We start from the raw sequence: 24,700 nt of genomic DNA on the forward strand, positions 1-24,700 counted from the left end.
CTCCAGTAATGGTATTTTGATCATAGTCCTATATAGGGTATAACCTGGGTACAAGACATCAATGACATTAAAGAGAACAGAAAAAAATAACAAAATATTGCCAGTACCTCGCTGAGGAAACTTCTCTCCAGAGCTTGATGTGACTTTGATAAAGAGACCAAAATACAACAAGAGCTCTTGCATCCAAATGATCAAAATGGGACTGGGCATAAGAAGCAGAAGCAAACTGTCAGCAGTCAGTGATTGCTCCTTTTCACGCAGTCTCCATCATCTCTACTACTCTGGTTCCCAGGCCACCAGCTGTCCCTCATCTATATGGTCATGGGTACAGGTATGGAGGCTGTCACAGGGGCACCCCAAAAGTCATTTGAGGCAGGCAACAAGCTCCAAACAGACTTCATTCTAACCAGAATTGTTTAACAGAAACCAACTACAAACAGGATTAATCGAAACTTACACAGCACTCAGACAACATTACATGACACAGTTTCAGAGACCAGTTAGGAGTTTAGTTACTGCACAACCAACTCAAACTCCAGGGAATCAGATTCCAAAACTATAGAGTGGTGGTTCAAAACACACATCTTCCCACTCTGTGTCAAAGTGAGGACTCTCAAGGGTACCCAGGCGATCACTTACCAGGTCAGCAAGGTGTCTCAATCCCTGAGGAATGTTCCTTAGATGGCCAGTCCAAGGAATCTTCAACTTCAGACCCACTGCTCCAAGGAAGAGAAACTCAATGGCAGTGCCAAGTGGGCTTCATTTATACCCTAGTTTAATCTGAGCTGTGGTCATTTCATAGAATCATAGAATCACAGAATGTTAGGGATTGGAAGGGACCTCGAAAGATCATCCAGTCCAATCCCCCCGCCGGAGCAGGAACACCCAGATGAAGCTACACAGGAATGTGTCCAGGCGGGTTTTGAATATCTCCAGAGGAGGAGACTCCACAACCTCTCTGGGCAGCCTGTTCCAGTGTTCTGTCACCCTCTCTGAGAAGAAGTTTCTTCTCAAATTTAAGTGGAACCTCTTACGTTCCAGTTTGAACCCATTACCCCTTGTCCTACCATTGTTTGTCACTGAGAAGAGCCTGGCTCCATCCTTGTGACACTCACCCTTTGTATATTTATAGACATTAATAAGGTCACCCCTCAGTCTCCTCTTCTCCAAACTAAAGAGACCCAGCTCCCTCAGCCTTTCCTCATAAGGGAGATGCTCCACTCCCTTAATCATCTTTGTTGCCCTGTGCTGGACTCTCTCCAGCAGTTCCCTGTCCTTCTGGAACTGAGGAGCCCAGAACTGGACACAATATTCCAGGTGTGGTCTCACCAGGGCAGAGTAGAGGGGAAGGAGAATCTCTCTCGACCTACTAACCAACCCCTTCTAATACACCCCAGGATGCCATTGGCCTTCTTGGCCACAAGGGCACAGTGCTGGCTCGTGGTCATCCTGCTGTCCACCAGGATCCCCAGGTCCCTTTCCCCTACACTGCTCTCTAATTTATGGTGGTTGTTCAGAAACTGCTTCAACCAAGGCAACTCATTGGTAAAAGGCCCTGTCTGTCAATCAAGGGGCATATGCAGTACCACAATGGTCCATCAGCCTGTAAGTTTCTGTTGTTTTTGGGGAGGCGGGGAAAGTGTATCTCTCACAGAGGCCAATTCCTCTCTGAAACAACGTGATGCCTGCAACTCTCACCAAAAACCACAACAGCTTTTCCATCCTTTGCTATGTGCTCCTGCGGTCTGTTATTACCAGTGGGAGGGATGGCAGCTCAGTGGGAGGATGGTAGTTCTGTGACTGCACAACATATCACTTGGGTGTCCCTGGCTTGGCAAGGGAGAGCACAAGGAAGGTCAGGCCAGAACTCTGCTCTGCCTGTTCCATCACAGGATGATCAACACCATGCCTGGCACCTACTGCAATAGGAAGGCAACACTAAAAAGTCATCGTTAAAAGGAGTTTCATTAAAAGTAAACAGGCAAGTAGAGCACAGAGCAGAGCACAGAACCTGGGGGAGGCGGGGAGTGGAGCTCTGCTAATTTTCTCATCAGCTGCCCTTATCTATTACAGACTCCTGGCTTCTGCTCTGAAAGTCAAGTGGAATTGCCAAGAGGAATCACCTGTGATTTAAAGTGCAGCTTTCTTCCAAGAGGTATGTAAAATTGCCACCTTCCTATTCAGAACCTCTGGTGACTGGGAATCAGAGCTGCTAAATTGGAGGACCAGAGGAAGAAAACATCGTCTCTTTCCTCCAGTCTCACTAGATCAGCCCTTAGCTGAAACAGAGATGGTATAGTAGTTGTAAGGAGACCAGCAAGCTCTGCCTGCCAGAGCCCAGGAGATGGAGGGGAGCTTTAAGAAGAGGCTGCGTGATTATCCCCTCCCTCCTGCCCTGGGGTGAGCTGGAAGAAGCGGTTATGCTCTGTCCCCATTAAGGCATCTTTGGACTTGAAAAGGAATTGGGCAGGATGCTTCAGTCCTGCCTGCTTGCTGGGAGACCCATCAGAATTTAGTTAACAAGGAGCTGGAGCATCTGAGGCTACTGAAAATCTTGTGTGTATGTGCCTTTCTGTGCGTGTCTCTCTCTGTAGCTATATAGAGATATATTTAAAAGAAGGTTAATTGGTCTCCTGGGAACTATAAAGAGCTTGCTAGGTTTCTCTGTGTGAGCAGTGACTGTATGAAGCCTAATTACTAAGCCTGCGTTATTCTTTTTTTCAGAGGGGAGGAATCTCTAAGGTCCTTATTAAAACCTACAAAAAGTCTAAAGAATGATGGAATTAGAATTGATTTGTCCATGTTGATCACAAGTGCAGAGCAAATAAAAACGCTGAACTTTCCCCATGAAATACTAATGGGGGTCATACAGGCATGGCTTACACATCACTATTGTGAGGATAAACAGAAACCACTGTGCTGAGTGGCAAGAACAGCACACTGTAGACTTTCAGGCAAGGTGCACTCTTTATGCTTAGAAAAAATACATGCTTAGATGTTCTTGTAGGAAGCATTTTATAAAACAGTGATCTCAAATGTATTTTCAGGCTGATTAACTTTGTAAAATCAGAAATGGAAAAGAAAAGGACTTTTGCATAGGAAAATGTACGTTGATAGGAAAAAGAAACCAGTAATTTAAAAAGAAGCAAAAAAAAAAGAAAAAAGGAGGACCTGTAATGTGGCTTTGGGCTGAAATGCTCAGAAGCATTTGCTTTGGATTTTTTTGGCTGTGCTTTAGAGTTTGATGAAGTGCTGTGGGGGAGACCAATGCTTTCTCTGCATGCAGGAGGCACGGCTCAGGCAGGAGCTGCTCACAGCCCTCTGTCTGTGTGTGGCAGCTCGGTTTTGGAGGAGCTCTCAGGCAATGCCCGTAATTACGAGAAAATATAATACAATGGTGCCATACCATTCTGCACATGCTACGGTGACAAAGCCCAGCAATGGATGTCAGCCTGACCCTGGCTGGTTTGCCCAAGGTCAGACACAGTTTCTGGTGCAGCGGAGAAGTCAAGCCAGAACTCTGCATCCATAACTGTAAGAAAGACCTTCCTTTTTCTCCATATCTTATGGGAGATTTAATTCTGAATCAGGGAAAAAAAAATCCTCATAATTGGCACAACCTCTGTAAAAGACAGAACTCTGTTCATTAAGAGTCATGCAGTGGTCAGGCACTATTTGGAATATGCTCTGCAGGGAAATAGCCTCTATATTTCACAAATGTGCTATGTTAAAAAATAAAAAGTCTAAGAAAAGCTAACTTAAAAAGCCTAGCCATCAGAGAACAGGGTTACAGCGAGAAGCAGAGAAGGGGCTGAGTAGCGGCAGAGTTTTGCTGGCATAAACCCATGCATGGTGCAACACACAGATTGATAGACTCAGAGAGGTCACAGTGCTGAAAACACTGGTTCACTGCATTTGAGTATCTTTATTTTCTACTGTTTACTACCCCTGCGATGCACAGCAAGCTCTGTTTGCCAAGGGCCCAACATCAGGTCAGCACACCTTGAGGGTATGGATACAGAGAATTACACCATGCTTAAAGAAATAGCATAGTTTTGGGAACTAATTTATTTTTTTTTTAAGATAGATGTTTTGTTCAACTGGTATCAATTGTTCTTAGCAAAACTGTATAATACCCCATGGTTTTTACCATAGGTTGGTACTGTTTCTCTTCCAAACACATACTATGATGCAGTGCTCACTCTAACTGCAATCTAACATTGTTGCTCCTGGATTAATTTAAGGCACAGTGGCAAATCAAAAGTAACCCTAAACCTTACGGTGAACCCAAATTACCATTATTTTACAAAAGATACTGGAAAAGTCTCTGACCTGCTGGAAGCAAGCAGCAAGCCTGCCAGCATTAAAGATAATGTTGCAATCTGCCTCCCTCTGACTTTATCATCTTTATCTTAGCAAGCAGATACCACCTGAAAAATTTGACAGATATTATTCTTGAAGGCTGAAACATGATGTCTGTGCGAAGACAACTCCAGCTACTTTGAGTCTGAGCTGAAAAAATAAGATTACTTGATCTGAAATGAGTGCTTATCTAATGTTCCTAGCTGGCGTCCTTCCTTGCTACCGCACTTTCGAATGATGCATTTAGCTGAATCTCTCGGCAGTCACCACCCAGCCTTCTTTGCAGAAAATAAGCTGGAGTGGGAACATTGGAGAGGAAAAAATCTGCCTGCAACACCCTCCCCTGCAGCATCAGCCTCCCTGCCAGCAGTATTAGTACTTGGGAACCTCCAAGGCAAATTGCTCAGTAAATGACTGAAACCAACCAGAAAAAAAAAGCAAGTTTTGTATCAACAGTAACAAATATAAAGCATGAATTACACCCTCGTACTAAGGCATCTCCTCAGGCCAGCCCAGAGGAGGCAGCCAGGCACGGCAGGCAATGCAGCGGTGCCCTCAGGATGCTGATCTGGAAACCTGAGCTGCAGACCAAGCCGGTGCCAGTCTGGTTTCTTGCATTGCTGGGTGGACTGTGGATCCATTTCCTACAGCCCCACTCACATGGCAGCACTCCTGCCATTGCAGCCCACATTGCACCTTTCTCTGTTTCCCAACAGGCAGATGCTGAACTGTTCCACTTGCACATTTTCCCTAAACATCTGCTGGAGAGAAAATACCAATGTAGGCAGATCCTTCAGCGTGATGTAATATGGCCTTCCCCATCTGATGTCAGGTAACTCAGACTCTCCCCTAGTGTCCATACTTCCCTGCTGTTGTGCTTGGAGAGTGAGCTGTAGTGTCCTTGTACCAGAAGCCTCAGAAGCCGGTGCTGCAGTTCATACATACAGATGTGTCTACATACATGAGAGCTGGCAGGCCGGCTCCCAGGATATGCTGCATAAACTCATGCATCATCTTCCCTTACATTCTGAAGTCCCTTCCATTTGCAAATCTTAGTATTAGAAATGTAATAATGAGATAACATAAGCATCATCTTTATGCAAAAGCACGGTACTTCTAATATGCATTTGCCCCTTTAAAGCCAGAAAATAGGTCCTGAAGACTTGGTGCCCCTCACATTTTTCTCATTGTCTACCAGTGATGCCATTACTTTGTCAGAAATCCCAATAAATGCAAAGGTCTGACCTTTTCCCTCAGATAATTTCCTTCTCATAACAGCAAGAAGAACCAAACAAGCAGTGAATTTCTGCGAGGATTATTGCACTTCTTGGGTGGCTGATAGGACTTGGCCTCTGGCATCAAGCCATGCTATGTACTCCAGAACTGCACTGTGTTTCATAGGGTATTGCTTGCATATTACTGCTGGGCAAGTGAATGCTCCATATGCTGGAACAAATACAAATGCCTTGAAAGGAGATATCTTCCTCAGCGTTGGCATTCATGTGCTATGGCTGTAAATTATGCCCAGAGTGTTCATTTTCTTTCGAAATGTGTTCTCACAATAATTAATGGTGTCAAGTTACTGGTGTGAAAAAAACCTCACTTTACAATAACCGTGGATTAATGAAATAACAGTCATGGCTGGAGTAGCAGCAATAAATTGTTAGAAAGCAGTGACACACCTGAGATGATACTTTCAAAGGCCTTAAATCATTTAGGTTTTGATGTTCCTCATTGGCTTTTGTTAACATTTGTTTTTGTGTTAAAAATGGAAGTCAACAGCTCTGGCAAGAACAACTCTATTGGTGATGAGCGTAAAGAAATCACAGAATCACAGAATGTTAGGGATTGGAAGGGACCTCGAAAGATCATCCAGTCCAACCCCCCCACCGGAGCAGGAACACCCAGATGAGGTTACAGAGGAAGGCGTCCAGGCGGGTTTTGAATGTCTCCAGAGAAGGAGACTCCACAACCTTCCTGGGCAGCCTGTTCCAGTGCTCTGTCACCCTCTCTGAGAAGAAGTTTCTTCTCAAATTTAAGTTGAACCTCTTGTGTTCCAGATCAAACCCATTACTCCTTGTCCAGTGCTTTCCAAGATATCCCAATGTCCCCCAGCAATGACCTCCTAGTTCAGTAGTCATCTGTAGGTCTGAGAGCTTCATTATTTGGGGAGGTGAAATCCAAACCCCAAGGGCTCAGAGAGGTCTAAAAACCACACCACCAAGCTCACAGGCCCAAACCTCTCTTTAAAGCTGTTGTGAAGTGAGAAGCTCTTGACGCACTCAAAATGCGGAAAAAACAGAGTAAACAATTTCCACATAGATACACTTTTCATTAATTTTTTTTCAGCCATTTTAATATTCAATATTACAACATATGAAATGGAAGAAGAAGAGGGTCAGAGCTCTGCAGATATATTGGGGGGGAAGAAAATCTCATTTAGAACAGTGGGAAACTCTTATTTGATGTCAAAGAGCACTGGATCAGGCTTTTGGAAATGACACCTAAGGGCAAGGCAATGGGAAAAAATATATTCTCTCTACTTATAATGTGTCTGACACGATGTCCTTAATTGCTGGCATAAACTGCTATAAAAAATTGAATGCTGATATAAATGGAATTATATAACTTTCTAACTGATGATGACTCTGTTTGCCTTTCTCAATACTTATTATCAATTAAATTAGCTATTGTAAATTGATAATTAGGAATTGTCAATTAGATTGTTTGATAGGAAAAAAAAATTCCTCTGAAAACTGCAGATATTCCTCCAAATATTAACTCATTTGCAATCATACAGCGAAACTAACAGATACTGAACATTTAAGACCTAACGAAAAGACACCAAAATCATCAAGAGGCTTTCCAATACAATAAAAAGCATTTGATTTCCTTTCTCCTTGAACATTTTGTTTTCCAGACTGGAGGTTTTCTTCACTGTATTCTCATGATGGCGTCGCACTGTTCCTTTATCTCCATCAAGGCTTGCATCAGGCTGTGATCTGTCCCATGTGTCACCTTCATAATATTATAGGCCTTGAGGAGAGAACAGAAGAGTACACATTAGTCATTGTGCAAGGGGTTGGCCACTGCAGTGGGGCAGGGACAGAGGTCCTGGTCCTCAAGCAGTTGGCAGCTGGGTGCTTCAACGCATGGTACAGTAGAAATAGGAGTGAAGTATCACAAAGCGTTTTATGATTTGACCCTGACAAAGGAGGAGGCATTGACACATCATTCTTAGGTGTTAAAGCCCATGAATATGTTGCACAGATGGATGTGTGGAATTGTAGAGGAAGATACTTTTGCACTGAGGCATGAAGGCCATTTAAAGATTGGTCAACTACGGCACCCAAGGTTCTGATACATTATTTAAAAGATGACTGTGACGTTCATGATGTTGGTAGCCTCAAGTCCTGTAAAGAGAAATGGATTAATGCTTAACCAATGGAATAAAGTGCTTTAGCTGTATCAGGAGAAACCATGCATAGCATCAAACAAATGAATACATTAATAGCTTCATTCTAAAAGGGCATGCAGGGGAATGGGTCTTTCCTGCTTTTCCCAGGGATTATTTTCTCTCTGTGTTGGTCATCTCCTATTCATTGCTAGGTCAATTTACACTTGCTATTATTGCCTGTGGTGTTGCTAATTCCTTGCCACAGATATGTCTGAAATACTCTTTGCCCGGCTCTTGTTTATATCATCACTTTTCATATGACATTTCTGCTTCTTCCTTCTGTTAAATTCCTCCTGCAAGGAGAGAAGTACCAGACAGAAATGGATTCAGCACTTCTGAAGAAAGAATGGAGAAAAGACATCGGAGATTTTACCTCGCCCTAAACTGAGGAATTGTCAAAAACTAAATGGAGCCTGTGTTTCAATGAGTTCCTGGTCCAGTCAGCTGACAAAATTCAGCTAAATCAGCTTTGGATTGCAGAAGAAGGATCTTTTTGGAAACAAATCTTGAGGAAGGGGCTTGTTTAAATTGGAAAGATAAAAATAAAAATAAATATATTATTTGGTGGAATGAATGAAAGCCTACTTCCAAATTCCAAAGACTGGCACGCATATGGAAATTCTAGCACAGTTTATTTTTTGCTTCAAATTATCTAATTCTTAAAAGAAGAGGGAGGCAGCGAAAGATTGAAAGAACAACTTGAAATAGAAGTCAAAACAAATCAGAGTATGCAAGGAGCTCTAAAAAGAGTCAAATATGTTCTGAGATACCACAATACCCTACTACTAAATGATAAAATACTCACTTAAACAGAACAATGGAAATGCTTTCATTGCCATTAGAAATGCCTAAGAAATCTGAAATAAAATCAAAAATCTACATTTTTTGCATATTTCTATTTTAGCAGAAATACAAAGCTGGGCATGTTTTTTCCAAGTGTTTGCAAGTGAGTCATAATTATATTCTCTGAAAAGCCTACCTGTATTGTTCTTAGTGTTCTTCTTTTCCTAATTTAACATATTGGGGAAATGTTGTAAAGAACAGATCATAGATGTAGTTCAGCATAGTGGAGCATAAGGTATTAAGCTGTATGGGAGTTTATAAAAAAAATAAATTGAAAAATTAGTGTAGAAAGCAAGAATATGAGCCAGTCCTCCAGTCCTTCGCTGTCAGAACCAGTGGGATGAAGAGAGATTGGCACTTGCATGGTGCAGGAATCCCTGTCTGGTGCAGAGCAGGACAGTGCAGGTGGGATCCTGTGCGTGCTGCAGTGCAGCGACACACAGCTGTGCCCAGGCTGACAGGCAGGGACAGGCTCACCCCAGAGCAAAGTGGCCAGGTGAACTGGCCATGCATCAGACACACTTGGTGAACAGAGCTTGCATGGCCTGGCCAAGAAACCTGATGGATTTATTGCTAATGACCTTTGCTAAGAGCTGTGTGTTTGGATAACTCTGAGTCGCAGCCCTAGGGCAGCTGACCTTGACCTTCATCCCACCTGCAGGACAGAGGTCAGGCTAGTGGTGAGGAACCTGCAAACCCTGATGCACAGCCAGAGATATCCATGTGGACATACCTCTGTTAAAAGGCAAAAATCCTTAATATCACACCTAATCTTGAGATAATGCTACCATTGCTGACTGCTCTCTCACTTCCAACATTTTCTTTCCACATTCTTTCTTTCCTCAGTATGGCAGATAAATGCACTCAGTTTTTATCTTTTACTTCCTCGGGGAGAAAATAATTCTCATGTAATGTACTGTTCCACACGCTGCAGTACGAGTCAGAACCAGCTGCATCGAATTTAGAATAGCAATGACTTCTGTAATCCCCAGCTTAAACTGGCATTAAGTTATGCAGCTGTTTTTGCATAGGTCAGTGCAAAACTGGGGATAACTTCACCTCCAAAGCAAGGAATCGTTAAACTGGGCAAAAGCAGGAACATGCAGCCTCTCTGAACACTCTCCTGCTCTCCCAAATGGCACAGCTAATCAGCGATGTCGAGGCTGAGCAGAGTCTTGTGGCCTGTGTGGTCTTCCTCTCAGCTAAAAGAATAAATCTAATTATGAGAAACTATAGTAATTGCAAGACAGCAACACACTGTCTCCCTGCAGAATATAAAGCCCATTAGATTAGTGATATGGCTGTTGCTCCATGAATGCAAATGAAATACAGCGGAGTAATTTGCACCTGATTTGCATGGGGCTGGTGCGGGTTGCCCATCACCACCACTGTGGGGTACTGTGTGCAGATGCAGGATGGCTCTGCTCCATCGCAGGGAAAGCAGAAAGCAAATGGTCAGATGCCAAAACAGCATGAAGCAAAGGCTAGCATTTCAGAGGGAGTACCTGTGTTTTTCCATCTCTCTTGAATGAAGGGGACACTTGTTAAAGCAGGCATAGGAAAAGGAAAAACTGCCATAGTTACTACCAGCCACAGCTGGTAAACAATTTAGTGCTTGAAGCAAACACCAGGAGAAAGGGGATTTCTTCAGTGCTGCTGTGAAACCTGGGAGGGATTTTATCCCAATTCCTGTGCTTTCTGTCCCCGCACCAAGGATGACAGAAGAAGGGGAACAATGTTGTCTCTATCGCAGGCCTTCGCAAGACAAGACAGACATGCCTATCAGCTTGTGGTGCCAGCCAAGTGCAGTGTCTGCAGGGAAAACTGGCCAGTCAGTGTTTTAGGTGTGTGCATCCTCCTGCCTGCCCCTGTCCCCATCAGCTGTCACTCAGCACCTGGGCACCACTGCCCTGCTCAGGGAAGTGCATTTGTGTGGGCAGCTGCCACTGCAGTCTGGAGGATGGAGCAGCAGCTGAGACAATGCACTGCAGTGCTCAGCATCTCGCTTCAAGGAGATGACGGTCAGAAACTAAGCCCAAGCTTCCCCTTCTGCACCTGTCCTGGTCTCCAAAACTGAGTCCAACTCCAATCAGGTTGTGGGCAACCAAACAAGTGAATTACAGTGCTGTGAAGGTAACAAATGACACCTAACAAATATTTACACTAACGGCTGCACCTCAGGACACATCTATATACTTGCTAGGGGGTCCCGTGAGCTTCAGAGATGCAGTCCTGTCCTGGGCTCCTAAAGGAGTGCTGCTTCCCAGTCTAGAAGCTTTTTGATTCACAAGACAGCTTGTTGCAACTTTTGTTATTGCCACTTTTTACAGTCATTCCAAGCTCTTTAAATTAGGTTTGTCAGACTAGGCTCCAGATCTTGTCTTCTGCTAACAAAGGTTTTCCCAGTCTATAATTCTGTTTGTCCTCCCACCATCTTTCATATATATATGTATATAAATTTTGAAGAAGTATGTTGGTTTTACAATAAGCCAAGGGCTACCTTCAGGTTTTATTCTAGATGTGGGTATTGCCTCTTTGTAACACTTCTGTTTCCCAAACATAGCAATTAGATTCTGCAGAGTCTAATAATACACTTTTAGGGGAGATTTCATTTTAATGGGTTACATAAAGCCCTCCACACTATTTAAGCCTTCTTTGGGGGTGCAGGGCAGAGGACAAAACCCAAAGGGTGCTAAGAGCAAGGTGGCTATGCACAGAGAGCTGCAGCAAGGGCTGGGCTGCAGAGCTGCATATGAAGATCTGCTGGTCTTAACAGGCTGCACATCTGATGCAGAGAGGCTGCCAATCCCCAGCAGCTCTGAGGCTGGGCCTGATTAAGCAGGATTTATAGAAGTGAGGTGAATTTCACTCAGATCTCAATTCCTCTGCACCTTACACATCCTTCTCCTTAATGCCACACTGAAATTAGTCTGACGAGGGATCCAACAGGGTGCTATTCAGTGTCAGAGCGTATTAAGAAGAGTAATGAAGCAGAGAAGGTAATGGAGTTTCTGCTCTGAGCATGTGGCATGCTCTGTTGACACATCTAATCACAAAGGGACAAACTGTGTTCTCATATAACTCCAGGACATTATCTGAGTTATATTAGGAATCACAACCTTTACTTGCAAAAAACTGGGAATTATATCTCGCTCTTAATTTGTACCAGTGTGGACAGCAATGAAGGGAATAAATTTCAGATCTCCTCCAAAAAAAGTGCTGTGTCCTGTGCTCACAAGTTACATGGAGAAACAGGATGACAAGAAGCTTTTCCTCCTCTCAGCTGTGTTCCCAGAGAGTGGGAGTTCAGTCTCTCCCTGTCTCACACATGGCGAGAAAGGGGAGACTGCACAGGGAATAGGCAAAACCACAATGGGTTGAGTTTGTAAATGGTTCTGCATCTCAGCTGTAAAGCACTTACCATGGCCTTGTGGACTACTAATGGCTTGGAGACCACAGTTAGAGAAGCACTGAAGTATGGCATAGTATGGTAATCAGCACCTTATTCTCCTTTTTCAGGGAAAGAGGAGATCACAGCTTGAAAAGAGGTTTCTGTGTTAGGCATTGCTCAGTATTCAAAGGATAATACAATAGCAATCTGTCTTGCAATGGGCGACTTCTTCACTAAAAAACATACAAAACCCCATTACAACTTCCACCTTCACTGATGAACAGCATTCATATATCTCTACAGGAATTCACTCCAGTTTAATTTAATTTCAGGAACAACCCCACGTTTCAGTATAGGTTGGGGAACGACCTATTAGAGAGCAGTGTAGGGGAAAGGGACCTGGGGGTCCTGGTGGACAGCAGGGTGACCATGAGCCAGCACTGTGCCCTTGTGGCCAGGGAGGCCAATGGCATCCTGGGGTGTATTAGAAGGGGTTGGTTAGTAGGTTGAGAGAGATTCTCCTTTCCCTCTACTCTGCCCTGATGAGACCACACCTGGAATATTGTGTCCAGTTCTGGGCCCCTCAGTTCCAGAAGGACAGGGAACTGCTGGAGAGAGTCCAGTGCAGGGCAACAAAGATGATTAAGGGAGTGGAGCATCTCCCTTATGAGGAAAGGCTGAGGGAGCTGGGTCTCTTTAGTTTGGAGAAGAGGAGGCTGAGGGGTGACCTCATTAATGTTTACAAATATATAAAGGGTGAGTGTCATGAGGATGGAGCCAGGCTCTTCTCAGTGACAACCAACCGTAATGGGTTCAAACTGGAACACAAGAGGTTCCACTTAAATTTGAGAAGAAACTTCTTCTCAGTGAGGGTGACAGAGCACTGGAACAGGCTGCCCAGGGGGGTTGTGGAGTCTCCTTCTCCGGAGACATTCAAAACCCGCCTGGACACATTCCTGTGTAACCTCATCTGGGTGTTTCTGCTCCAGCAGGGGGATTGGACTGGATGATCTTTTGAGGTCACTTCCAATCACTAACATTCTGTGATTCTGTAACTTAATGTGGTATCATATTAGAAATGCAATTACAAGTATTCCTGGTGATATATTGCAGCAGTATAAATGAAAATAGAAACTCCTCTGACTGGGGTCTCACTCCACCTGCTAAAAAGGAAAGTCTGAATGTTTGGAAATCATAAATATTATATGGGGGAAATGACACATGACAGGTACATGACTTACTTCTGAAAGATACGTGGAAAAGAGAATTGATTACTTTTCCATCTGTTTCATAATAATCAGAATTGGCCATAATTTAAGTTAAATATATCAAGTGAAGATTTAAGTTACAAAGAGTTAATAAGACTGGCATTGTATTAAATACTAATTTATTATTTCAACATGTGAAAATTATCAGTTATTCAGCTTGCGTAATTAATCAGATGTTGAAATCAAACAGGTGGTCAAAAATACAAACCACTAAGTTATCTAGAGAGCCATAATTGATATTAACTTTATAGGGGATCCAGGCAGGTGTGAAAACCACTTCTCACTCCACTTCCAGCGCAGACACCCATCCCTTTCTATCCCAAGCAGCTGCCCTAACTCTTTGCCACAAGACCAGCTCTTCACATGTGATGGACATTAAACAAAGGGGACATACAAACAACTTCTGCACTTTTTACTATACTGGTGCAAGCGCTGGGGCCTGATCCTGCCCAGCAGCTACAGGCCAGTAGCTGGGCCAGGTGGCTTTCTGTGGACAAGGCTGTGTCAGGCACAGGAAGGTGGGCCAAGAGATGAGAGGGAGAACCACACAAAGCATGTACTGTCTTTAGGTCAAGTTGATGCCAGGACAATCAATAATACAAAGCAATAAGCACAAGACTTCTTCGAGGGGAACTGGAGGCAGCACATCTTCCAGGGGAGCAAAACACTCTAGCAGTGATTGAGGGCTTGAGATGGGAAGCAAGTGAAAGCCTATGTCCTGAGGACATTCTTCAATATATTTAAGATGATACTAAAAGCAATATAACGCCAGGACAAATAAGAGCCCGAGGTAGGAGGAAATGAATACAAAACTCAGCTCAGGTACAACAGGGATGGCTTAAAGCTGAAATGTAACTCGCAAAGCACCAGCTGCGAAACCAGACCAAGAAGAGAAAGATGATGAATGATATAGAAATAGGAGGGATTGAGAAGATGCCTGTTGATTTGAGTGTAACATATAAGCATTAAAGGCAAAGTTCTCCAATCTGTAATCACAAATCCCTGATAGTGAATAAAGAGGGTAGAAACTGCAGCTCTGTTTCTGTTCTGGTACATTCAGTGCTCCCAGATTCCCTTTACTATGGAGAGAAGGAGAGTATGAGGCACTGAGGCATTTTTATCCCTGCAGATCTAATAGTAATTTTTCTTCCAGGTATCTCTGAGCTATCAAACTGTAATTAGCAGTGACTGATAGTGGAGGAAATCAGTGCCTGAAGCGCTGAACAATACTGACCCATCACCACACCCAGCTGCAGCCTGGGGAAACACCACTGATGGAAAAAGCAGTGAGAAGCATCCAAAGGTACAGTCCCAGCAGAAGGGGGACACACGGCAGGTTTGGGAGAAGCAAGGGAGGGGGACAGAAAAAAAACATTTCTCAATACTGACCTGTTTCAAGGTTTCCAGTGCTTGAGGAAACATGTCTTGACTGTACTGCAGTTTGCCCACTCGCATCAGCTGGACAGCTCTCAGTGGATGGAAACCAGGATAATACAGTCTGCAGAGAAAAAAGAGGAAAATGTGTCACTGTCAGCTCTCACCTTCACAGTCACTGCCTCTGCGGAGAGCTATTAGGGTGGGACTGCAAAGTCATTGTGAATGTTAATAAGGTACTCAGAGAAAATTAGCTGCACTACTGAGAAGCATGAAATACTGAGGGGAATTATCAAATTATTACTCTCCATCTCAGAGGAACGACTTTAACATTATCCTGTTAGAAAGTGACGGAAGTGGGATTATTTCACTTGCTACTGTTGGATAATACAATAGAATTTACTGTACTTAGTGTTGCAAACAGAAGTCATTCACAATCTCAAGTCTCTGGAGAGGTATAATTTTAAGAGGAAGTGTCAGCAGGGAACCCAGTCCTGGATCTTCCAAGATGAAGGAGAAGGACTGCAGGTAAAGCAGGTAGGTAACACTGAGGTCACCGTTTCTGAGGGTTTGCTTGCTGTTCTCTGTTGCAGAAAGAACTGGTGCTGCACGTCCAAGGAAACATCTCGGACTTGGCTTGTGCATCTAGACAAGGTATCTACTAGTGTGAGGATATACTCCCATTCTTATTGAATTTCACAGAAGCAGAAGTTTTCCATCAATCTAATGGGAGTTAAAAACAGAACTACCCTCACTTTTTTTTTTTTTTTCCTAGGAAGTAGACGGAGAGAAATGTCATCATTAATTCCTCTCAAGATGCTCTGGAAATGCCCATGCTTTCATGGTGACCACTCCATATTTCGAAAGCCTGCTGGCCTTCGGCTCACAGCACCCGGATCTCACCCCAGCCCTGTGTCCTGGATGTGGAGAGTGTGGCGTCCTGAAAGAGCAACCTGGGGGCTGCAGAAAGCCATGGATGTCACTTGCCTGGAACTGGCCAGCAGGAAACATGAGGTGAAGGGACACACCTAGAGGTTAAGTCACCTGCAAAACATCTCAGGTCTTTTTTGACTAACCATACAAAAAAAAGTGTAAAAGCCTTCAGTGTGACTCGCCAAAGACGAAGACCCTATTTGGTCAAACAGCATTTTATTTCCTCAAGTACACCAGTGGTGTGCTTGAAGAGTGTCTAAAAAAATACAAAATTTGTTACAACTGCAGGAAGAAGAGCTAATAAGCTTCCCAAAATCTACTCTTTGAAGATTTTTTTTTTTTCTGTTTATGCCAAACTTATGATCATCAAACTTCAGGGGACTTGCTAATGAATGATATCACTGCAGTCAGAAAGACACTTAAATCTGCATGGGTGTGATTAAATGCATGCTAAGACGTTAAATGATGTACAATGTTAAATTTGTACAATGTATAGAAATCTTCTGATAAGTTTGCATGCAAATGAGTGACTTATCTTTCTCCATTGTTTTTCACTAATGAAAATGCAAATACTATTAAATACAAGAAATTTTTTAAATGGCAGTGTATCTGGCTGTCCTTACAAATCTCAAATGAAGATGTGTAAACATCATGGAAAATGTTTTCACACCCAAAAACCCCTCTTCTGCTGATCCCACACAGTTTCAGCGAAGACATACAGGAACACATGGGAAGCCTGCCTGGCAGGATCTCAGGAGCAACAGCTCTTGATGTGCCAAAGCCTCTCACGAAGCAGCAGAAACCAGCTCCTCAAAGGGAATAATCATCCTGAATTGCCACAACCACCACCTGTTCAGACCCCTTGTGGGCTGCAGTTCAAAGAGGCTGGAGAGCCAGCAGACAAGAGAGAAGAAAACTGATAGCACTTATCTCAGTCCAAAATGACTACTCAGGAACTTTAAGGATCTGGTTAAACAAACACTGGAAAATTATTAGTAGGTTTATTTATAGATTTTGTTTCTGATTATTATATCAATTAACATGGTACTACTAGTTAAATAGGGAGAAAATGCAACTAGGTCAGAGATTTTGGTGTGAATTAGTGAAGAGTAATAGAAAGTGCACCGCTAACACGCCACAAATGGGAGTGGTGAACACATGCACAACTTTGTAAAAATTGCCAGAAAAATATGCCTTTTTGATTGCGTGCTTCTGCCCTCACCTGTGACTGCTTCAAAGGGAAGCCTAAAGAGGTCATTCCCTCTCCTTTGGGCCACTGAAATGCCAAGATGCCTGGGACAAGGATCATGACCACAAGAAAAGGAGCCAGGGAGGCAAGGACTTTTGCATGAGATCGTAAGTCATCTTTGCAGCACCCACTAGACTGTTTCTGCTGTATCCTGACAGCTCTGATTCTTTCCCCACTGCTCCTGCATGGCCTCTTCACATCTTCTTCATTCCATAACTTTACCTTTCATCCTTTCAACCATCTTTTTAATGTCTCCCCTTTTCTACTCCCTCCTGAATAACCAGCCCTGTCCAAAATATTAGCACAAATGGGGAACTTGGGTCCTGCCTTGCCTGGCAGCTCACATAGACAAATGTAGGCCATGCTTTAGTTCAGCAACGTGGTGCCTGCTAAACCTCACACTGGTCCATCAGAATTCAGGATCTGCCTCTCCATGCAAAAAGGTTTCTTTCTATACATCATACATTCACCTGCAGCCAATGAAGATTTAGGATTGCAGTACACGCAACACCATAGAAAACAGGCAGCAATTTAGCAATGTCAGGTACTCGGCCCAGAGTACCAGCCATAAACTAAAAGAAGTGAAAATTTAAGGTGAGGACACAGAAGGAGTAAGTGTGAAACAAAGAGCCTTGTGCTCATAAATATTTACAAAGCTGTTTTAAAGCTGATTTATGCTCTGATCTTATGCATGTACATAGTTACATTTTGCAAGCCTTAAAACTGACAACTGAAACAACTGTTTATTATAATATTCTGGAATAAATCTATTAAACTATTGGAACATCTTTTGTGGAAGCACATCCATTGAGTGAGTTTACTAGAGAAATCCAGGCAGCTTGCAGCTCTTCTGGGAAATGTCTAAGTGGGAAAAACGCTGCTGACTTCTTCCAGGCATCCCTAGGATTCAGTATTATTAAAAAACTGGCATGGTATAAAGAAGTAAGAAGCAGTGTCAGGTATTTGTGAGCCAGTTTATTATCCCCACACATTTCTCTGAACAAAACAAAGTGGATAAATTTAAGAATAAGGAAGACATTTACCAGCCAAGGAACTGATATCTAAAGACTGTCAACATGAGACTAAGACAACTATGAGAAATACATGCTGTAAAACACGTTGCAGCTTGGGAAGACTAGGATTTCAATCTGAAAAGGATTTTATGAGATTTACCAAGGCCTGAGGGATGGCAAGTGGAACAGTAACATACTGAAAGCTGAAATAAAGATAGTTCTGTGGAGTGATGTTTCCTGGCCCTTGGCACTGGTCAATGCCCAGTAGCCCACTTGCAAAGAGAGATTAAACAATAAAAGAACTAACAAGTGAGGCTGCAGGGTAGACAAGAGAACTGGAGGAGACTGAGAAGGATCTGTACATTTTGTACCACATCCTATGCTTGTATAAGACAGCACAGCTTTGTTCGCACCTATGACCAACAGCATCCATGCTGGCTCATCCGTCCAGCCTGCCCTCCTGCCTATGGACTGGTCCCCCATGGTCGGTGTCACTTGCCTTCTCCTGCCTCCTACAGGTCGCTGATAAAGATGTTACACACGCCAAGTCCCAAGACAGACCCCTAGAGTCCTCTACTGTCACCATCATCCAAACAGGGTATAACACAACAGCCAGGACCCATACTCTGCAAAGCAACAGCTGCTTCTAATACACTGTGAGATCAATAGTTCCTATTTGTAATTCAGCCACAAGCTTTGTCTTGATTAAGTCCCAGAGCACTCACTGATCATATACTTTACAAAGAAAAAAATATTTTTCTTCATTCTATATATTACTTCTGAATCTCTCCAAGCAATCCCTTGTTTTCTGATGTAAAGGACAACATAAAAAGGCAACCCTATGACAAATTTTAGTCAGTTTCTTCTATTTCTTTATATTGAAGTTCCATTAATTCCTCTCAACTTATCTCCCATTGCAGGGTAAATAATCAGAGCTTTTGTGTTCTCTTGTGAATTAAAGCCTAGTACTAAAAAAACAAACCAAACCAAAACAAAACAAAGCAAAACACAAAACCCAAAACAAAACAAAAAAAACCCAAAAAACTATGCAAAATTACTGCCTTTTCTAACGCCTCATATTTTAAAATAAATAGGCGCCTACCATTGCCTGTAAATCAGTCTGTGGGGTTAACATTTGCACTGTTGTCTCAAGACTGATGTAATTAGAAGCAGGCAGGATTTATAAAACCTGAAATAAAGATTTAAAGTGGAAATGTTACAAGGCTCTGTAATATGATGACATGTAAAAAGTGATGCTATACATAACCGTAAATTGGTTTGCAGTACCTTTTAGTGCAAGTAAATATGACAGCATAAAAGACAGAAAGCAGATTTAGGAGCTGCAGCAACAGAGAAGGAATTAAGAGGCCCCTGGGCTTCAGGAAAGGTGGTGAGCGGAATGCAAAGGGGACAGCATCAGCCTCATGACACAAACATACTAGCTACAGCTGGTGGAAATGTTCACCACAAACATAGCGCCCAATAAGTTCAACCTTCTTTTCTTTCTCTGACTCATTCTTGATTTCTGACCTCCCCAGTGTTTGAGTACATTCAGTGAGCTTCAGCTGATGAATTATTTTTTTGTTGTCCAGTTATTTGTTTCTGTATTACTCAAGGATGTGAGACTGGTCATCTACTTGCCATGATATTATTTCTACTCCTTGGCTGAGGTGATCAATGGGTTCTATATATATGGGAATTGTAAGAAACATTTTTAGGACAAATTTAAGGACAAATTATAATCTGTGCTAAAAAGTATGAAATATTTGGTATCTATCAACATTTCCAGGGAGGAACCAGTTATTTTATGAATAGTCAAAGAAATCATGTGTCTCAAGAGCATAAGATAGGTAAACAAACTGTGTTCATTTAGGAACTCACAGATCTTAATTCCAAAGGTGCTGCAGCTGTTCAGTCTGGTCTGGTACACAGAATTTCACCTAGCAATTCCTGCTCCAAAACCAGCAATTTGAGGCTGATATAGTGCTTAACAAGCAATGCTCTATTTATAGAAAACAATCTGAAGCAGCTTTTTACATCATTTGCTCAATATTAGTATTTTTTAATAAGCACAAGCCCTGTGCAGGAGTTTTGCCTGTGATGTAACCAGGTTACAGAGTTATTTTTGGAGGAAATGGGAACATGTCACTGAAACTGGACTAAGTGAATCTGTTTTGCATGCTAAATATTACAAGTCTAGTTGGAACTGTAAAATTTCTAAGGGCAATATATCTATACTAGCTTCTGTATAATCTTTAGGGGTTGCTGTGAAAGCCTTAAAAAAAGTACTGGCCTGGCTTTCATGTTAATAGTATGTTTTTTCTTGGAATAATAATGGCTTTAGCCTGTTATGCTTTCTGCCTTTTCTTTCTCTCTCTTTCTCCCTCTCTTCCTTTTGTTCTCTTAACAACTTCCTATTTGCCATGGATGACCAGATAAGTTTAAATCAGTTCAGTACCCTACAACTTCCCTTATACTTTCTGCAGCAGCCATGTCATTTTTGGAGCAGCAGATTAAGTCCTCTACTTGTGGCAGACCTGATATACTCCAGCTGTCCTGAAATGTTTATTGCCCGTTTTATCTCCCCATCACCATGTCTCACTGAGATGATCAAAGTATCAGTGAACAGCTAAATGCTGGCATCATCTTTTTCTGTTTTTTCCCAGATTGGACCTCTGTTACTTGGATTTCGGGATCAGCTCCTCAGCACAAGCATGGAGAGTTTCCTGGAAGTAACTGCTATCACATAGTCCTTAAAACATTACAAAAAACCTTTGTCAGTGATGAGAAATCATGATAATAAGTAGAAAATCTATACTGGAAAACCTCTTACAAACTACAGCAGGAAAAGTTGACTATCTGTTACATTGAAGCATTATTTACTCCTAAGCGACTTACTCTGCTTCTGGTTTAATCACGCAAATAGCATAAATTCTGCATAATTTCCGAGCCAACCGGAGTCTGATATCAGTAGAGATGTGTAGAACTAACACCTCTGACCAGAGTTCACTTGGAAGTCTCCATACTCTCATAATATATCCTGGCTGTACATTCTTGCAGTCTGATTTACATGTGCTTTCTATCTGTATTATTGCTGTATTGGCAAAATGTTTCATATCCCAAATATTGAAATTTTCACCAATGACCACAATTCATGTACAAGCTTCATCATAGTAAGCACTAAAGAGCATGGCATGACAGCCTTTGTCCTTCACAGATAAGACACAGAGGCCCAAGCAAATAAATGGTTTGTCCAGTGTTACATGAGAAAATCTCTGGGAAAACCAAGAATTGAACCTAGATGTCATCATGACTTTAGAATGTTTTTTTGGTTCATGCAGAGCCTGGTTCTTGTGTCTATGCTGTCTTGTCGTCTTGTCTGACTCTGCCAATCCAAATTAAAGTAAATGTAGTTTTATACGTAGCTCACTGTATTTTGCAATTTATACATACATATATATATATATTTTTTTTTTTTAATTTTTTTTTTTTTTAAAATTCTCTCCTCACTCAAGAAAAGTCTGGTTATTTCAGTGAAATAACTACCTCTGGAAACAGTTCAGTTCAGGATTTAGGTCTGTGAAATTATGGCTCAAAATATTTTTTCATCACATCTGCATCTCATACTGTTCCATTACTATTTGTTTCAGCACTTTATCTGATGTGATCAAATAAGCAGTCACACTTCTTAAATCAATGGAACTCTCAAGAAATGTTAGCTATCCATCTCAGAAATAATTTCTCTCTGTGTGCTGATCATTCTGCCGTATTCCTTACAGTGATAATTTATTTCACATTAAAATGGATATTGTTCCAGATGCTGGCTCTGTCAAGATTTGAATGATAACTTTAATAAAATGATGAAGTGGCATAAACTGCAATTTTCATCTTGGCTCTTGAACTATCTAACCCATCCACTTAAAATGCTGACACTATCTGTTTGAACTGTCCACTTCAAATGTTCTGTCTTCTGCTATTAAGAGATGTTAAGGAAAGAAAGAGTGCTCAATCTGGCATGGAAATAGGAAAATATTTTCTGTAGATTGACCCTGTGTCCTGGCTGATCTTCAAAACATCTTGTAGCTCTTGGATTTTTTGTCACGAGTTCACCATCTTTACAGCTAAAGGTGGTAGGATGGACTGGCACTGTAGATAGGAACACACTATCTTAGTCCTTGCATAACCAGAAAAGTAAGAGATTAGGGTCAAGAGTTTAGTTCAAAGCATTTATAAAAAGATTTTAAAAGCCATATTGAGTATATTGGAAGAATGCCAGAAAACACAAGAAGTGTAGGAAAGAAAGCAAAGGAAGGATAGGAAAGCTAAAGAAAACATGCATGGAAACAGAAGTAAAATATAGAAAGCAAATATAGTCTAGATACACTATAAATTGTGACAAAGACCTTGGTGTCACCTTCACCTCCAGCAGCAAACCTGTGACTAGCTGTTGATGTTAAGAAAAATGGTCCAGTCTCAGTGTCTCGTGCATGCGAGTGTGTGTGGTGTGTGTGTGTGTGTGTGTGCAAGCACAGGCTGTACAAGGAAGAACATGGCTGGTAGTACTGACATGTTCACTGCAAAATGTCTTCTCTTTACTCACCAGCATCTCAGATCGCCTCCAAAGTCTGTTGTAATGCAAAAGACTGATAGCATGTGAGTTGGATCACTGGTTTAAGCAATAGTATCAAACTTCCTTTTTTCCTTTTCTATTGCATCTCCAGGTAATTCTCCAGAGAAGCTGAACTGTCAGGTGCAGTGCAACGACTCTCGCTCTTTAGAGAGATTATTACAAATACCAGTTTCAGACAGGATGGCTCAAATCTGGAGAGACATAGTCACATAGTCATTTTCCTTCCAGCAGGTGTGGGTCAGAAAAGAATCAAAGCAGCATGTTCTTTGGCTAGATTTCTGTCACCTTCCACTTCTGGAGACTAGATAGTTTGGGTTTGGTTTTTCTTCTCCCCCCCCGCCCCTTTTTGTTGTTGTTGTTGTTTGTTTGTTTGTTTTGGTTTTTGTCTGTTTTTTGTTTTGTTTTGTTTTTCTTTGTATATACAGGTCACCGTTTCAGTAAGCATTTACCTAAACAGTGATGGGTTCTGAAGTAACCCATATAATTTGGGAAACAGATCTTGAAGTTATAATGGATATTCCTGTGAAAACATTAGCTCTGCGAACAGTATGGTCAAAAAAGCAAAACAAATATTAGGATATTTTTGGGAAAAGAAAACAAACAAGTGCTGTAAAAATACATCACATCCCTATACGTTGAGTATTGCATGTAATTCTGATTCTGTCTTCTCAGAAGAGTTCAGTAGAAAGGTATAGACAAGGATGATGCAGACAGTTAGAGGCAGTGCAATGAAAGAATAAATAAAAACATCAAGAGGAGCCTGCAAAAGAAATAGTTGTGGAAGAATTTGACAATGGATCTATGAAATCACAGTCCACATGGAAAAGGCAAATGCAGAATGATCATCTCTCATAATATCCAGAATATATCAGACGAAACCAATAACTGGATGGTTCAGAACAAATGTGTTCTGTCTCACACAGACAGTAATTGTACTGTTATACAGTATACCTAGGTGCAGCTGAATTTTTATCAAAAAGCAAATGGATAGCCAAGTTCAGTTTCATATTTTCTTCTTCCATGACTACATAATTTGGCATGTGACAGTCATCCTGTGATCACCAAACCTTCTGTCTGCTACTTCCAAACAATAAGCTTCCAGCTTAGAACAGGTGGACCACTGTGAAAGAACTCACAGGAATCTCCCTCTTGTTTTGATATCCTCCCAAATGTGCCTTTTTCTTACCCACTTTCTTATCCACCTTATTATTTTTGTGCAAGTGACCAACAAGAATGACTTTGATTCTGTAATACTCCATTACATTCTTCATTAAAGCTTAGCTCTGTGGTATTTTACTTCATTTAGATTATATTGTCTTACAAAAACAGTCTTGCAAGATTATTTTTAGCAAATCTACACTCTTCAGAATTTGATCTATATCTTTGAGGTGATGGCCCCTAGTTCCCCCTTCTAAAGTACTATGGTTCTTATTCTTCAATCATTTGGTGCCACCTCTGACGTGAAGATGCTCTTTGAGCACCACTTTTACTTTGGAAGTGCAGTATACCATGTCTATAGCTAATAGTGAAGCTAAGCAAATACATAAAGGGCTTTACTCTGCATTCCTTTAGGAAAATAGTCCTTTTTGGTTTATGATATCTTGTGTCATTGTTGTTCCCTGAGTAAACACCTTCTCGTTTGCAGTAACTACCACTGTGGCATTGTGTTTATCAACAGCATTCATGTTAATAGCAATATAGGAGTTACAGAAAAAAGTAAGACCAACGATCTCTCCTTTGCCCCCCCCCCCATCACAGTCATCCCAACAGCAGACATCTGATGCACCTCAGTGTGTGGAGGCTTCTGATTTGGTTCAGTAGCTGAGCTGTTGAACATAGTGACATTAAGCTCAATGTCCTGCCATGGCTGGCTGGCTCATCCTCTCATTTTTGATCACTCAACTTCCTTCCAGATTTACCTCTTTTACAACTTCTTTTGCTTTCGCCCACAGTATTGTCACCTTTCAAAATTTGTCAGGCCTGTGCTTTACCAGCTGTCATTTCAGTTTTCCTTGCTTCTTGGATACTTACTATCAATAACAATAGCAATAGTAACAGCTGAAGCATTTACAAAATTTAGGGAGATTCTTATGCGTAAGTTGTTACCAGCATGTCTGAACAGGAACTCCATTGCCTGATGTCAGATATCTCGTTTAGATATCTCGCCTTACTCCTCGTGT

The 24,700-nt window shown here is 41.9% G+C and overlaps 1 protein-coding gene across 1 annotated transcript in view; it reads right to left on the reverse strand.

Moving 5' to 3' along the window:
• Positions 1-7,296: 7,296 nt before the first annotated feature.
• Positions 7,297-24,700, reverse strand: part of SMYD3 (SET and MYND domain containing 3) — a gene marked incomplete at both ends in the record, with an annotated part of 396,188 nt that continues 378,784 nt past the window's right edge. The window contains 2 exons of the mRNA XM_080341956.1: positions 7,297-7,398; positions 14,711-14,819. Coding sequence (XP_080198082.1) covers positions 7,297-7,398; positions 14,711-14,819 — 211 coding nt within the window. The remainder of the gene's footprint in view (positions 7,399-14,710; positions 14,820-24,700) is intronic.

This window comes from Nesoenas mayeri, assembly GCF_963082525.1.
Source record: "Nesoenas mayeri genome assembly, chromosome: 3".
Lineage (NCBI taxonomy): Eukaryota > Metazoa > Chordata > Aves > Columbiformes > Columbidae > Nesoenas > Nesoenas mayeri.